The 17,015-nt window shown below is 56.8% G+C and overlaps 1 protein-coding gene across 1 annotated transcript in view; it reads right to left on the bottom strand.

The window, feature by feature from the left end:
* The window catches only part of PNPLA1 (patatin like domain 1, omega-hydroxyceramide transacylase), a 41,141-nt gene extending 26,763 nt beyond the window's left edge, over window positions 1–14,378 (bottom strand). Inside the window, exon 1 of the mRNA XM_084890065.1 lies at window positions 13,965–14,378. Within this exon, the coding sequence (XP_084746191.1) occupies window positions 13,965–14,169 (205 nt within the window). The 5' untranslated portion in view covers window positions 14,170–14,378. The remainder of the gene's footprint in view (window positions 1–13,964) is intronic.
* Window positions 14,379–17,015: the final 2,637 nt, after the last annotated feature.

Genomic DNA, 17,015 nt, shown 5'->3' with positions numbered 1-17,015 from the left:
CATTGATGCTTCTGTCTCTCTCTCCCATCCCTTCCTCTCTGAAATGAACTAATATATATATATATATATATATATATATATATATATATATATATATATATATATATATTTTTTTTTTTTTAAAGAATGAATAAATGAACTGTAGGGAATATTTCTTTTTTATTCCCACAGGGATGAACACAGACCCTGAGCTGGGTCTCTCTCACGTTGATGTTTCTCTCTCTCTCTCTCTCCTCTCCCCCTTTCTCCCTTCCTTCCACTCTCTCTAAAAAAATCAATGGAAAAATATCCTCACTCCTCAGGTGAGGATTAAAAAGAATAAACTAATTAAAAACAAAACAAAACAAAATTGAAAAAGAAAAGAAAAACCAAGTCCTTGTGCAAATTAAAGCCCACAATTACGTATTAAAAATATTAATCAGACCCAGTCAGAGTCCAGTGATCTTTGCTTTATAAGCTTGGTAAGTTCCACAGGGCATTCTTTAACTAAATGAGAAATGCTGCTTTACCTAACCTATGCTTTTCTATTTCAAGGTGATTTTCTTTTCACTTATTCATCCACTCCTTCAACATTCGTTCATCAGGCTTATTGTGTGACTGGGATTTGCCAGGCGCTGTGCCAGAAACACCCATGACTTCTCCTGTCCCTCACCGTAAGGACCAAGGGGTGTGGCCCACCCCAAGCCACAGGCGGGAAAACGAGGGTGCGCAGGCCTCTGGCGGGGCGGGCCCGCGGTGACAGGGGCAGAGCCAGCTCCTTCCTGAGAGCGGGCACGCCGCTCCGCGGGGATGGCACCCCGCACCTCCTCCCCGGAGCGGCACCCGCACAGCCCCGGGGGCTCCGCCGAAGGCCGGCCGGGGAGGCCGAGGGGAGAATTCCCAGCCAGGTCCTCGCAGAGGGCGCCCGTCCTCGCAGCGCTGGCTCCGAGTCCCCGTGGGCCCGCTGCCCGGACACACCTGACCGCCTGCCAGTGACAGTCACCCCAGCTGCCGGGGCTCCGGGCCCCGGAGGGCAGCAGTGCCCGAGGCAGCGCCAGCCAGGTGTGCGAGGCCAGCAGAACACCGCGGCCTCCTCCGTCCCAGAGGCGGAGTCGCGCTGTCCTGTGGCGCCCACACGTGAGGGGCGGGGCCCCGCTCCCGGCTGCCGCGTGCTTGGCAAGGCCCTTTGGAGGCCAGCTCCTGCCCACCAGGACAGGGCTGCTGCCCCCGCTGGTCTCAGCCTGGAGCCACCCGCTGCCCCTCCTCCCCTCAGGGAGGCCCCCGCCCGCCCAGCGGAAGGTCACCCTTAACCGCCCACCACGCCTTCTCCTGCCCTGTTTCCCCCTGTGTGCATGTATGCTGACACTGCTCTGTATGTTTGGTTATTTATGGCTTCATTTCCCCCGGAGAATGTCAGCGCCACGAGGGCAGACCACGGTCTTGGCCACCACGGGCTCCCAGGACCTAGAGTAAGGTGACCAGATGTCCCGCTTTTGGCGGGACAGTCCCACTTTTTAACAATTTGTCCCGCGTTCTGCAGTGGGACTTGGGACAAATTGTTAAAAATCGGGACTGTCCTGCCAAAAGTGGGACGTCTAGTCACCTTAACCTAGAGTGAACTGATGGGGAAAGGGGTGGGGGGTTGGAGGGGGGCACTGTCTGATCTCTGTAAGTTTGCACACTGAGGGGATTAGGCTCACACCGTGACTTTCAAATTCAGATAAAAATTCCCCCCTACGCTTTTTTTTAAATGAAGTTTTACAGTAACTCCTGAGAGAGATGGACAACAGCCCGACAGACTTCCTGGCCCCAGGGCTTTGGCGTGAGTCCTCTCCCGCCCCCCTGCTCCTGCTCCCCCTGCCCCTGCTTCCCCCACCCCACGGAACCCCGGGGCTCCTGGGAACACAGTTTGGGAACCACTGGCCTGAGTCCCACCTCCAGCTAATCACTTCCTCTCCCAAAGACGAAACACGATTATTTGTAAAACGAAGGCGTTGGACTCACTGACCTTCCCTCTGTGACGTTCTAGTATCATAGTCAGACCCATGACTGCAGAGGACTATCTGAGCCAGGTAAACCCCAACATGGGCATGGCAAAGACACTCGGGGCAGGCCTGCCGGCAGCCAGCAACCGTCAGGAGTGTGTCGAGCGCTTTTTTTTTTTTTTTTTTAACTCAATCTTTATTGTTCATATTATTACAAAGGTTCCTCATTTCTTCCCCCCTCCATCAGGTTCCCACCCCACCCTCTGCCCTTTCCCCTCCCCACATTGTCCTCATCCATAGTTGCACAGTTTATGTTCAGTCTCTTCCTGCATCCACCACTACCCCCCCCCAGAACAGTCAGTCCACTCCCCTCCCAAAACGCCGACTCTACTACAATCAACAGCTAATATTGTTCATCAGGTTGTTCAATCTCCTTTTTTTGTTGTTGTTGTTATTTTTTTTTAATTAATAAACTTTTATACTTCTAAGAATAAATTTTAAAATCTAATAATTTTAAACCTTGTTTTTTCTGCCCTGGGAATTGAGAGCAAACTTGTTTACATGTAAACTTGCCCTTAGGCTATCAAAAGGTGTAGCCATTCAAGTGTAAATGGACACATTGTTTAAAGATAGCTGCTGGTTGGAATTGGATTATCTGTTCTGAGTGGGAAGGGCTTGTCCTCCCCTTTCTCCATTAAAATTAAGGTGTTAGCTTTAAAACCTCTTTTTGGCAAGAGACCTTCAACTTTCAGAACTTTAAATTTTTCAGATAGTAAATCAGTTACTTAGCATTTTCTCAAATCAATAATACCTCCACATGCCCAGGGATACACTTCACACAAAAGACACTTCCAAATAGATCAACCAACCTCATCCAGGCCCCACACAAGGCACTCACAGATCAACACCCCAGCGCTATACTAAACACATCCAGATCTAAGCCTTCATCACTTGATTCAGCAGACCCTCAAGTTCCCCCAAAAGTTTCCAGCCATGTCCGAGAGGCAGCCGTGGGGCAGGGGCAGGCGAGGAGCGAGCTGTACCAGGCCTGGCTGCTCCGGGCCTGGCCTCTGTTGCTCTGGTCCACTCCACAACCAGCTGCTCCGGGTCTGGCCACTGCCGCTCCCGGCCTGGCTGCTGCTGCTCTGGGCCCGGCCGCTCCGGGCCTGGCTGCTCCGGGCCTGGCCGCTCCCGCCTAGGCCGATATTTCACCTGACAAAGATCAACTTAATCTTCTTTACTGAGCCCATTTGCCTTCCCACCTCTAAGACAGCACATCTGTGAGACGTCTGGGTAACTTGTAACTTCCCTTTTTCTGGAGCCCCTGGGGCACAACCAAATGTGCTGGGCGCCAGGACAGATGCCTCACATTCCTTCGTTATCATGTTAATTGTTCCTGCACTCACCTAAGTACATGTCCATCATTTTACTTTTTATCCAATCCTAGGGGTTTCCCACCACTTTGCTTTCTCCCGCCTCCTTAGTCCATCACCAATGAATTTCATGTTACCCACCTATGTCCCTCCTCTGATTTCAGTTAAATACAAATGTTACCCGCCACTGTCCGGAGCATTATCTCAACCCATTGAGGTTCTGCTTCCCGGCATATGTCCACAGTTTGGCTCAAATAAACTCACAAAAATTCTTTACAGGTTTCAATGTTTTGTGTTGTTTTGTTAACACTAACTCTCTATTCCTCTCCCTTCCTCTCTGTAAAAAATCAATAAAATATAAATACATATATAAAAGAAAGACCAGAAGTCAGTCTCTCTCTCTGTCTGCCAAGTGAGGACACGGAGCAGGAGGCTGCCAGCCAGGAAGAGACCCCTCACCAGGGAACAAATTGGCTGGGCCCCTTGAACTTGGACTTCTCAGCTCTGGGAACCGTGAGAAATGGACTCCTGTGGTGTAAGCCTCACCAGCCCATGGCGCTGTGTCATGGCAGCGCAAGCTGACCAATCATAAGACAAGTGATATTTAAATGCAATATATGCCGAAACCGGTTTGGCTCAGTGGATAGAGTGTCGGTTTACAGACTGAAAGGTCCCAGGTTCGATTCCGGTCAAGGGCATGTACCTTGGTTGCAGGCACATCCCCAGTAGGGGGTGTGCAAAAGGCAGCTGATCGATGTTTCTAAACTCTCTATCCCTCTCTCTTCCTATCTGTAAAAACTCAATAAAATATATATTTTAAACGCAATATAAGTTTAAAGTTAAAATTAATGCCCCAAAGTCCACGATGAACAAAATGTCAGCATTTTAAAGAGACAGGCTGCACCCCACGCGCCAGGCCCTAAGGGAGTTGCTCCTGGTCTCTTGCCCCGGAGGCAGCCCCGGCCGGCGTGGGAACAGAGCGAGAGGGCCGCGGACGCGAGCTGACCCAGGGCTAACGGATTGCCCGAGCCCACAGCCACGCCTCACTCAGCACCTGCTGCTCCTGAGCGGCCCCCGTCTCCCTCCGGACCAGCAGACAGACAAACAGGTTTCCTGCAGACGCACCCTCAAATGTTTACTGAGCAAACAGGGTGTCCTTGGCACCCAGCTGGGCACCGCAGGGCGCTCTGCAGAGCCAGGACTCCGCTGCACCCAGCTCTGTGGGGGCTCAGCCCCAGCCTGTGCCTCCTGCTGGGTCGCCGCAGGTTGGACACCCCAGCCCCAGCTCTGAGCAGTCTGCTCCAGCACCCAGTCCCCCGGAGGGAGGGGCCGCCCCTTGCTCATGCCCCCTGACTTTAACAGAAAAGAGGCCTTCCTTTGATCACTCCCGCCCGGTGGCACAGGGGCGTGTGGCCTGGGCCTGGGCAGGGCTGGTTGGGCCAGAGGGCAAGGGGCACGGTTGGTTGGGCCTCCCGCATCCTCCTGGCGCCGGGCCTGAGCACACCAGGAGCTGGGGCAGTGCCCAGCTTCGGGAGCTGCCCCCAGCGCTGGCTGGGCAGCGGCTCCCCCACCCCCACCCCCTGAACCGCTGCCACGGGCTGAAGTCCACCCACAGCGGCCCACAGGGAAGGGGTGCCCTGTACCCTCGATTCCTATCTCCGAGTAGGTCTTCAGGGTTTCCTCCGGTCCACGCCGGACGGCCCACCTGCTGGGGCTGTACTGCTTCTCCAGCTCCTCTGCGGACATCGTCCTCCAGGGCGCCGCGCCCCGGCCGGCCTCCAGCGCCGCCTCTTATCGAGCGCTCTTATTTGAAGAGCAATCTGTGGCAGCCATGGGACCATCAGATCTCCGATGGCTCAACCAACCCAGCTGATGTGGCTGTACACACACACATGCACACACACACAGGCAGCAGTCTGAAACCATCAGACAGCAGAACATCCGGTGCAAGGATGCCAGAGGCCAGGGAGACAGCGAGGGCACAGAACGGATGGCTCAGAGCCCAGCCCTCCCCGCCAGCAGAATGGACTTGACCTTAGGGACAGGAGGTCTTGCGTTCGGACCCAGGCAGAGGGAGAGTCTGTCCATCATCATCACGTCACCAGTTACAGTCATTGTGGCAGAGTCATCCATCCTTCCCTTCCTCCTTAGTGACCGAGCCTCCCCTCTGTAGTGGAACACGTCTCCCAACATGAGGTCTACATCCAGGCCCCAGCCTCCCCTGCAGTCTGGTGTGGCCACGTGACCAAGGTGACGGGTGTGCGTCACTCCAAGGCTGCCCTTCCGCCTGGAATGCAGGCATGGTGGCGAGTCCCCTGAGCAACAGGATGGGAGGCCCAGTGCTAACTCTGGGGGTCACCACACAGCCTGGGGGGGACCAGGGAGACGGGGGGGGGGGCGGGACTGGGTGCACAGCCACATGTGCCATCAGTGCTCCTCTGTCCTGGTGAAGCCCCCGATGCGCCCCCAGAGCAGCCACAGGATCAGCCCCGCAGCCTGCAGAGCTCTTCCCGGGGCCCTGCGGCTCCCAGGGCGGCCGGGAGGGGAGGCAGGCACCTCCTCCCGCACGGCCCAGGGTCACTCACCGCTGAGTGGATTCCCAGGACCAGCTTGGTCCGAACCCCACTCCCTCCTTCCTAAGCCCCGCGGATAGACCACGTGAGGAGGCTCTGCCTGGAGGACACCGCAGCCTTGTTCCCGGAGCCTGCCTGCGGTCAGGGCTCTTTCCCACGGAGTCTGGTCTCTGCGGCGAGGGGGCGGCAAGGACTTAGCGCCCGCTGGGAGTCAGGAGAGACTCTCAGGGATGACGTCTGAGGTTGGCCGGGGAGAATGGGGGGAGGGGGGGACAGAGCAGAGGGAGAGGGGACGGGGGACCGGCTCCCGGGAGAGGGGACCCCAAGCTGGAGCAAAGACCCTGAGCTCGGCCACATCTGCGCAGGGGAGAGCTCCCCGGCCCTGCCTGCCCTCACTCGCCCTGGTACCATGTGACTTGGCGGTCTGGTGTGGGTGTTTGCCGGAGGGGTGAGGTTGGCATTGTGAGAAGGCAGGGTGAGAGGCATTGGGAAATAATGGCTTAGAGGTCCACACAGAGTCGCCCATGAGCTCGGCTGAGGTCAGCTCAGTCCCTCCGTCCCCCTCACCAGCAGGTCCGGCTGGAGGCCGGCCGGCCTGCTCCCGGCTCTGGGCTTTCGGCTCTCAGACGCAGTGCCCCCCGCAGGGAGACGCCCACGCTGCCCCTCCCGCCGAGCAAGGCCGGGGCTGCCCGCACCTTCCGTGGGAGGGGAGATATTTCCAAATAAAAACCAAGAGACAAAACCAAGCGGAGGTGAAACCCAGGAGGTAAATGCTGCCATTGTTTGTCAGGTGACGGGTTCTCTGAGGTTCATTATGTTATTCTTTCCAGCATGTTTATATGTTCCCATTAAAAGGCTATTACGAAGTTTTTAAATGTTCACAGCAGCATTATTCATAACCGCTCATCGGAGAGTGGGATCAATAGGACGTGATCTACCCACGCAATGGAGCAGGACTCTGGCGAGCAGTAAGCCGCCACACGGAGGGAGAGGTCGGGGCCAGGGCCTCGGTGTGCGGCCCCTTGCAGGGACGGTGTGGGAGGCGGCTCCGTAGACAGAAAGAGCAATCTCGCTGCCAGTGCTTGGGGGAACGGGGGACTGAGAGGTGACGGCTAAGGGCGCGGGGTTCCTTCGGGGGGGAGGGGGGCTCTATAATTGGTGGTGATGCTGGAGGGATACCTTTGTGAGTGTATTAAGAGCCATTGAGTTGTTTGCTTTAGACCACATATGTCAAACACAAGGCCCGCGGGCCAAATCCAGCCCGCCAGGCCTTGCAATGTGGCCCGCACCGCGCTGTCATCACTGCACTCCGCTGTCAGTTTATGACATTGTCAGTTTATGACTGTTCAGTAAACCATTCGGCCCGCGATTTAGGCTGGATTTTAGATTTTGGCCCCTTCTCTGATTGAGTTCGACACCCCTACTTTAGACGGTGAACTGTCTGATGTGTGAAGCAGATCTCAAAAAGCTGGTCTAAAAAGCTAAAAAGCAGAAGGCGGGGGGAGAGAAACGCCAGGAGAGGCTGTGGGCCCAGGGTCGTCACCCGTTCTCTGAAAGGTGAGCTGGGTGTGGGGATCGGCCACGAGGAAGAGACAGACCAGCCCTAACCAAGGCCAGTCCTCCTCACTCCAGCCCGGCCAGAGGCGTCGTAGAAACGAATCCAGCCCAACGCCCGTGGGGAGGGCCCTCTCCGCCCCGGAGAGAGCGGTCCCGGGAGCATCTGATCCGGTTTTCCGCGAGGGGCCTTCTGCAGGTTCCCGTGTGACACTCGGACCCGCTTGTTCCCGCTGCTGCCCACACACCATGGCATCTGAGGTGGTTCTGCCTCTGAGTTTTCCAAAGGGCGTGGGTCTCAACCAGGGCTGACACCGAAATTCCTCGCTAAACCCTGGGAATCCTGACCAGGTGTTTGGGGAGAAGCCTGGGCGGTGAGCATTTTAAAGCTCCCAGGCGATGAGAATGTGCAACTGAGATTAAGGACCTTTAATTTAATGAAGGTGTTTTTTGTTTGTTTGTTTGTTTTCTAACAGCTAGGAGAAAATGTCAAAATCATGGCACAGCAGGGGTAGGGGAGCCATTTTTTTTTCTGCCAAGCCCATTTGGATATATATATATATGTGTGTGTGTGTGTGTGTGTGTGTGTGTGTGTATATATATATATATATATATATATGGTAATATATGTTATTGATTTTTTACAGAGAGGAAGAGAGAGGGATAGTTAGAAACATCAATGAGAAAGAAACATCAATCAGCTGCCTCTTGGATGTGCCCGCAACCAAGATACATATCCTTGACCAGAATCGAACCCAGGACCTTTCAGTATGCAGCCCGACGCTCTATCCACTGAGCCAAACCGGTTTTGGCCAATTTGGATATTTATAACATCATTTTCGGGCCATACACAACAGTCAACTTAAAAATTAGCCTGCTGCATTTAATTAGCTCACCCTAGTGCCCTGGCAGGGCCGGTCCTAATGATTTCTCTGCCTCTACAGCTCGCGGGCTGAGCATTTCCCACTGCTGGCACAGAGTGAGTAAGGATCCTATCCCGAGACTTTCCCCATGGGCCCTGACACACCTGGAGGCCACGCCCCGTGTGACTGTGTTTGTTGTCATGCCCGTTCTCATCAGAAGCCTAGGCTCCTGCCAACCCGCCCCTCCCTGTCAGGCGTCTCCTCACCTTTCAAGCACCAGCTTAGGTGCCACTTCCATGGGCCTCCACGATTGCAGGCACTGGCTCCCTCCCTCTGCACTTCTGTGCCTTTTCATGTGCTAGCATTCAGCGGGAGCCTTCTTGAATTATGATTACCTGGCTGCCCTGGAGTTTGTGTAGAATGGAAGCTTCTTGAGAGCAAGGGCAGAGCTGCATTTTGTATGCTATCTGTGTGTCCTCTGCAAGGCCCTCGTATATGCTCAGCAAGCACTTGTTGAATGAATGAATGAATGAATGAATGAATATGAATGACTGCCTTGCCGTGCAGTTTTTATAGAGAGGAAAGTGCCTAGTAACTTAAGTGGACTTTTAAGTCCACCAAATCCCCATTCTTTGATAAGAAAAATCTCATTTTTCAAAATTATGCAAATTCCCATCCCCACTTCTGCCAGATTGGAAATCCCGAGTGCCCACTGGCTGTCACGGAGACCTTGCCTTGGAGGAGTGACTCGGTCAACAACGTTTACTGCGTCTAATAAAAGCCGGCGCTGTGCTGGTTTCAGCATTTTCACGCGGACCCTATCGCAGAGCGAGGCACGTTCTCCAGATGAGCATGCTGCGTGGCTTCCACAGAACACACAGTCCCAGGACCCGGAGCCCGGCTGGGAGGAAGGGGCGGGGCCCTGGGACCCCGGCGAAGGAATACTGTTAAAAAGAGGCAAACCTCTGCTTATACACAGATGGTCTGATTGTCTACACATGAAATATGAGATAATCGACCAACAAACTCTTAGCACTATTAAGAAGTTCAACAAGGTTGCTCAAAACAAAATTAATATCCAAAAGAGTCAGCATTCTTATGTCAGCAATGATCAGATTAGAAAATGCCGTAGAGAAATGATCCCGTCGCCCACAGCAACAAAAACTAACACATCCAATAAAAGCCCTAGAAGCCTTTATTAAAGGGCAAAAAGGTCAGAAGAGATAGAGAGGTAGATGTCATTTCAATCAGAATCCCCAGAGAGCTTCTCAATTGGGGGGGGGGGGGGGGAGATAGGAGAGTCAAGAACAGCAGAGGCAGTGTTTGAAGAAGAAACTGAAGAGGAGGAGGAGAGAGGGATCGCCATAAGTGAGGTGCCATATAACTAAGGTTACAGTGATTGAAACTGCGGGGTGGTGCAGAGGTAGACCAGTTAGCCAGAGGAAGAGGAAGAGACTCAGGGGCAGACTCGAGAATCCAGGAGCTGGAATAAGCCGGAGGCGACATGTCAAACTGTTGCAAAAAGGGCTGCCTGTAAATGGGGTGGGATGATTGGTTCGCTTAGCACATGGCAAAATCATTAAAAATGTGGATTTCTGCCTCAAACCAGCCATAACATAAATTCCAGCCTAAATATAAAAGAGTAAAAACTTTAAAACCTTTGAAAGAAGATATAGGAGAAATCATTATAACAAAGTCAACACACTAAGAGGAAACGACTGATACATTAAAATTTTCTTCATTAAATTAAAGAGACCTTATAATCAAAATAACAACAAACTGTGGGGTGGAATAAGACAGCCGCTGAGCCGCGTCCCTCCAGACCTAGAGCGGCGGTTCCCGGCGATTCTTTGGCCTGAATAAGTAACTGACCAGAGGTTAATGTACAGACGATGGAAAGGACATCTCCAAATCAAAGAGGAAGAGCTCACTCCGTAGAAACAACAGGGAAAGGTCCCGAGCAGGCAAGTTACACAAGAGCCAGCACCAGTGATCGATGAACATGGAGCTGCCTGACGTGGCCAGTCATCAGGATACGCGATCAGATAAAGTGAGACATCACTGACATGCATTACATCGAATCAATATTTGCAGTCTGACAGCACCCAGGGCTGATGACCTGTGGGGAAATGAGTGGTTGAATTGGGACACTCGCCTGGAGAGTAATTAAGCCGAGCCTGGCATCGTTAATGCGATGCATACCAGAGGGAAGCATTCCATGTGGGCAGGGCCCACACAGACACGGATGCCTGACGCAGTGTTTACACCATCAAGCACGGGGCCCTGTCTACCAGGAGGACGGCTGAAGGGACCCTGGGACAGTCTTTTTTTTTTTAACATTTTATTTTTTTACAGAGAGGAAGAGAGAGGGATAGAGAGTTAGAAACATCGATGAGAGAGAATCATCGATCAGCTGCCTCCTGCACACCCCCTACCGGGGATGTGCCCACAACCAACATACATGCCCTTGACCGGAATCGAACCTGGGACCTTTCAGTCCACAGGCCGACGCTCTATTCACTGAGCCAAACCGGTTTCGGCCCTGGACAGTCTTCATGGAATATATACCGAGAGAGGCCGAGAGCCTCCAAGATGGTCCGGAGACCAAGTCCCAGTTCCTGGTGTGCCTCTGACGGATGATGATAGATGAGTTACACGTCCCTGTCCCTCTGAGGAGAGACTCTCTCCCCGGGTCTGAGTGCAATCCCTGCAGCTCAGAGAGACTTCCCCGACCGCCCTAGTGACATAGCCAGCATGTCAGAGCGGCTTAAAGGGTGAGCGTGGAGACTTTTTCAAACCTCAGCTGTACTGAGCACTCTGTGTGATCACAGGCAAGTTGGCGAGGCTCTCTGTGCCTCAGTTCCCGCCTCTGTACATGGAGATAATAGTAGTTTCACCTCGGAGGGCTGTTGTGAGGGCTGAATGAGGCGATACCCCGAAGCCTTAGCACTGCCTGAGATCAGGAAGTGCGGGCGGTGGGAAACACTGTGGCGGGAAGCAGAGTGAGGTGGGCTGGAGGGACGGGGCTCAGCGCGGAAACAGGCTGCTGAGCGAGCACCCCTGCATCTCACCCTCCCTGAACTGCCCCCTTCATCACCGCAGCTCGCAACCCAGCCCCCCAATCCTCACCCCCACCCCCATACCGCCAGCCAGCTGCCCCTCTCCCGGCCTCGGTTCCCCCTGCTGTCCAGGCCCGTCACAGCCTGGCCACGTGTGTTTGGGACAGTATTTATGGAGTTGATTGAATTGAACTCAGAAGATGTAGAGATCACGGGTTCTCTCAGATGGTTATTTCAAGGTAAAACACGACATGAGGAGATGGGCGCAGTGGACCAGGTGAGCACCCAGACACGGACAGGGAGGAACTCTGAGGCAGGAGCCTGTGAGCCCAGGTCAGGGAGGGGCTCCCCGCCCCTCTCTGCAGGCCTGTCCCGGCCCATTGGGTGAGGGAAGCATTAACTGCCCCGTCCCCCGGAGTCTGTGTGTGAAAAAGACCTAGAGCAGCGGCTCCCGATGATTCTCTGGCCAGGCTCACCGAAGCTTCTCTAAAATCCTACGCCCCCGCTCTGCCCCGTGACACACAATCCTTATTACTCAAAAAGTGAGCTCCTGTTCACGTGGAGGAAGCCTAAGAGGCCATCAGCTTGGTCTAAACAAGCTCCCAGGGAACATGGCATCCGTGGGAGAGGAAAATAAAAGAACGAAAGGGCAGGTGAAGTGCTGAGGAAGAAATTGTCCAAAAAATAACATGAAGTGATAGGAAAATACAACAAAGTATTAAAATATCTAATAGAGAACGGAAGCATAAATATGTCACTATATATTTATATACTGTATATGAGGCCCTAGAACCATAAGAAATGTAAAATATTCACTGTTAACACATTCTGGAATTGCCCCCCTTAAAAACCAAATTGCCCCCCTGTGGGGCATGATAGGGTTAGGGTTAGGGTTAGGGTTCCCCCGTTGGGAACCACTGATCTAGAAGGATCCAGGCAGAGCCCTCAGCACTGGCTACGGGAGGGAGAGGGGACTGTGGTGAGTGGAGGAGTTTTTACTCTGTAAACTTTTACTCTATACACTTTTAGTCTGTATACTTTGGCATTGCTTGGATTCTGTGCAGTGAGAGAGGATTCGTTTATTACATGTGAATATTCAAAAGACAAATTAACTTTGCCCCTAAGAGGTACTCAGTGCAGGGCGTCGCTATTATCCTCTAAAACAAAGACGAAGACCCCTGCCCAGCACACAGGTTGGGGCCGGCCCCTCGGCCAGGCTCACCGACTCCACCCTCAGAGGCATCCTGGACCAGCCACCCAGGCTTCTCTCCCCTCCCCTCCCTCCGCCTGCCATGCTTCCTTGTCTCCACCTGGGGGTTGGGTGCTGTAGAATCCCCACTGTACAGATGCAGAAACTGAGGCACAGAGCAGGCAGTAATTTTCCCGGGGCCACACTGTGAAATGGCAGGGCTGGGCCCAACCCACGGACGGGTAAGCCCTTAGCCGCCCCCGCATCGCCCTCACGGCCTCTGTGCCTCACCTCTCGCCTCTCAGAGAGGGATCAGAGCTTGTCCTTTGTCTCAGGCCCCCGGAGATCAGTCCCTGTCGGCCTCCCAGCCTCCCCTACCCCTCCTCCCCCTTCTCTCCCCCGCTCCAGTCCCACCAGCTCCCTGGCTGCTCCTCTCCTGAAACATTCTTTCCTGCCTGACCTTCCATTGGCTTCTTCTCTCCATCTCTGCTTGAATGCCGCCTCCTCCAGGAGGGCTTCCATGATTACCCTTTCTGAGACAGTCCCCACTTTATTCTCCGACCTCTTCCTGCTGTCATTTTATTCACGGACCTTGCACTCCCTGCGGTGGCCTCAGGCTGCTGTGTGTCTCCTTCCCTAGCATTTCTGTTCCATGAGGACAGGGACCTTGTGCCTGGAGCAGGGCTGGGCTCAGAGCAGGAGCTCTGTACACGAATAACTGCGCCCAGGAGGCCCGTGTGGATGGACCCTGGGCCTCCAGGGCCCGGTCGAGGCCTGCCGTCTGGGCTGCTGGGAACGTGTGTCACCCCCCCCCCCCCACACACACACACACATACTCCACACAATGGGGCTTCTGCCCGGGGATCAGCGATGTGGCCCACCTTCTCTCTGGGCCCTGGACTGGCCGGTGGAAGGTGAAAGGAGAGCGGCCACACTCCTTCCCAGCCCCTGCCATCCGGCCCTGCAGCCCCCGCAGCCCCAAGGCTCCCGCTCCGGCACCGGAAGCCCGGGCACCGGAAGCTCCGGACCGGAAGCAGGCCCGGCCAGCCCACCCACCCAGCGGTCCAGACACGGGCCGCTCACAGGTGCCAGGCGGGGGACCCTTCGCCCATCTCTGACTGCGCCCCGCTGTAAGTCCCCAGACCAGGATGTCTGGGGGACCCCCTGCCTCCAACTGAGGGGGACGGGCATGGCAGGTGAGGCAGGAGCGAGAGGGATGGTCGGAGACTAAGACTGGTACCGGCCGGCTCCAGCTCAAACACCTCCGCCGCTGCATCCCACCGCCTCCTCCCGGTCTCCCGGGCGGAAGCCCTGGCCTTGCTCCCCTGAGCGACCCTGAGCTCCGCCGTGGGGACCCCCCGAGGCTCCGGGGGCAGAGCCAGGCCTCACCCATCTCGATGCCGCAGATGACCAGGGCGGCGATCACGGCGCCCGCCGACGTGCCGGCGAAGCGGTGGGCGGTGTCCAGCATCCGCGGGGCCAGGTCCCGCAGGGCGTCCACCGCCCCCGCCTGGTAGTAGGAGAGGAAACCGCTGCCCGAGAAGGAGATGGAGTGGGGGGTGTCCGGGTCCCCCTTGAACACCTGCTCCTCCATCTCCTCCGCCGGGGCGGGGCGGGCAGGAGGCCCCCCTCAGCGGCCGGCGCCGGGACGGGGCGGCGCTCCGGGCGGCACGTGGGGCGCGCCCGGGCCCGCGGGGCTGCGCCAGGACGGGGTGAGGAGGCCAGGTGCCGGCAGGTGCCCGGGCCCCCGGGTTTCATGGCGCGGCTCGCTGCATCTCCTCCATCTCCGGCGAGTCCTCGCCTCTGCCCGGCCGGCTGCACCTGGGAGCTTCCAGCTCAGGAGGCCGGGCCAGGGGCGGGCACTGCGCAGCCCTCGGCCGGGAGGCTGGGCACCCTGAGTTGCAAAACTTCCGTGATGGTATCAGAGTCCTCTCCCCCGGCTGAGGCCGCGAGGAATTCAATGCCGGCTCCCTCCCACTGCAGGCTGGCAGGCTGGCAGGCTGGTCTGCTTTTGGGGGACACACTCCCACCCCCCTGCCCCTACCGTGACGCCCTCCGGCTCCTTCTCCAGACGCCGTGGTGCATGGTGCGTGGCTCACTGTGCCCCTGCCCCTCTCACAGCTCCCTGTGCTCGCTCACGTGTTGGCTCCCATGGCAGCCGGGCCGGGCAAAGCCCTGAAGGAAGGCACGTTGGGCTTGGGGCCCACCCAGCGCCCTGTCCACCCTCACCGCCTTTCTCTCCGGCCCTTCCCTGACCACTGACCCTGCGCCACTCCCTCTCACCAAACCCAAACCTTCATGCTGCCGTCCAGGAAAAGATCCCGTGAGACCTAGAACATGCTAAGCATTGGGGCGGGACCCCACTTTGGGGTGAGAAGTTGGAGAGGCCATGCAGCCCCGAGGATGAACAGCGGGGGGACAGGCATGGCATCGGGACCGGGCAGGGATGGTTGGGAGCCCGGGTGTGGGGCCCGGGGCCAGGGGAGGGCGGGATGTGTGTGTGTGTGTGTGTGTGTGCCGTTCACACACACACACACACACACACACACACACACTCTACACTCTGGAGAGGGGAGTCTTCCTCACGCCTGTCATTTTCACAGCATCCCCTCCCCCACGCTCCCCCTTCCAACTCCCCATCCCCCGAGGGTGCCCGACCCTCCAGAGGCAGGTCCAGGATTAGAACTGAGACACCAGCTACCCTGCCCCAGCGGCCGGCCGGGCCAGCTCTCGCTCCGCGGGGGGTGACAGCCATGCCTGGGGCCCGGGAGGCCCCAGCCTCTGCGCCTCACTGACCCATGGGTTCCCGCAGCCAGGGCGGCGCCCAGGAGCAAGGGGCTCTCACTTGGGGAGGGGAGGGAGCTTCAGGTATGGAATCGCCTCTCCGGAAAGACTTTGGATTAAATGTGTGTGTGAGCAGAGCACGTGTGTGTGTGTGTGTGTGTGTGTGTGTGTGTAAGCAGAGCACGTGTGTGTGTGTGTGAGCAGAGCACGTGTGTGTGTGTAAGCAGAGCACGTGTGTGTGTGTGTGTAAGCAGAGCACGTGTGTGTGTGTGTGTAAGCAGAGCACGTGTGTGTGTGTGTGTGTGTGTACACGCAGAGATTTGAGGCTTGCAGGGGGGGGGGGGCGGGAGAGTCAGCCTCAGAGCACCGCCAGCCTCCGTCCTGGGAAACAGGTCAGCCCGCTGAGCATGGCACACCCGCTCCCGGGGCCGGGACAGGAGTGGTGGAAGTGCCAGCCTGAACCCAGACACTTCCGGGCTCTTGGGAACAAAACCGGCAACTGTGGAGCAGCAGGGAGCCAGGCAGCCAGGCGAGGCGCCGGCGGTTCACACCGGGCCGTGCGGCTGGGTTCCCGCCAGAACGGCGGGGTGTGAGCGGCTGGAGCCGGGAAGCTCGGGCAGGGCTGCGGCTGCGGCTGCGGGCTGCTGGGACAGGGCGGTGCAGTGGCGGGAGCACCAGCTCCTTTGGAGGAGGGGCGGGCAGGCGGGATGGGGCGGGAACACGGGATGAGACGGGCACAGGTGGAATCCCCGCTCTGCCACTCACAGCAGCGTGCCCTGTGTGGCCGCTCTGGGCCTCGGCTTTCTCATCTGTAAAAGGGACAGTAATGCCTCAGTGCACAGCAGGTACAGGGCACAGACTGGCTGTGAATGCCTGGCACGTGGGGTTCTGTTGTTGTCCACGCGGACAAGGGCCAGGCTTCTGGAAGGTGGGCCAGGAGCTGAGGAGGAACAGAAAGGGGCCCTTGTGGACCCTGGGGAGGAGCTGGGCGAGCTGGCAGAGGGAGAGCCTGAATGAGACCGGCTGGAGCACAGAGGGATGGGGGGAGGGGGGGCGGGGGGGAGGGGAGAGGGGTGCAGGGGGGGCGACGGGACCGTGCTGCATCCTCCGGATGTGGCAGCACGGCCAGGGCGGTGGCTGCGGAAGGCAGGGACGTGAAGCCACTGCTGCCAAGACTGGCAGGACCAGGGGCCGGGCTGGCTGGGCAGGATGAGCCAGGGCGCAGCCTCGGGACTGGGAGGAGCAGGCGGCCTTTTGCTGATGTGGGAACTGGGTGGAGGGTGAGTTACCTTGAAGACAAGTCTGAGAGGAGAGACACGAGCTGGCGCAGCAGCTGCCTCCAGCTGGGAGCTCCCGCCAAAGGAAGAGGGTAAGCAAAGGGGTCTCTACCCGGGCTCCCCACAGGCCCAGACCAGCCAGAGGCCAAGCAGCCGCAGGAGCTGGAGCTAGCGAGTGCGCCCTCTACTGGAGGGTGAAGAAACCTCCCCCTCGCAGACCTGGTCCGGGCACTGGGAGAAATTGCACTGCACTTTCCCAAGCTTCCCTCCCAGCATCTGGTGAGAGAAACGGCTCAGGACTTCAAACCAGGCTGCCTTCCACACCCACAGCAGCTGGGGCTCTGCAGGAGGCAGGGGCCCGTCTGGTTGGCTTTTGGGA

Source organism: Pipistrellus hanaki (genome assembly GCF_964339955.1).
Source record: "Pipistrellus hanaki genome assembly, chromosome: 7".
NCBI classification, from domain to species: domain Eukaryota; kingdom Metazoa; phylum Chordata; class Mammalia; order Chiroptera; family Vespertilionidae; genus Pipistrellus; species Pipistrellus hanaki.
Note: the sequence above shows the minus strand (reverse complement) of the source record. Positions and strands in the feature narration are given on the sequence as shown.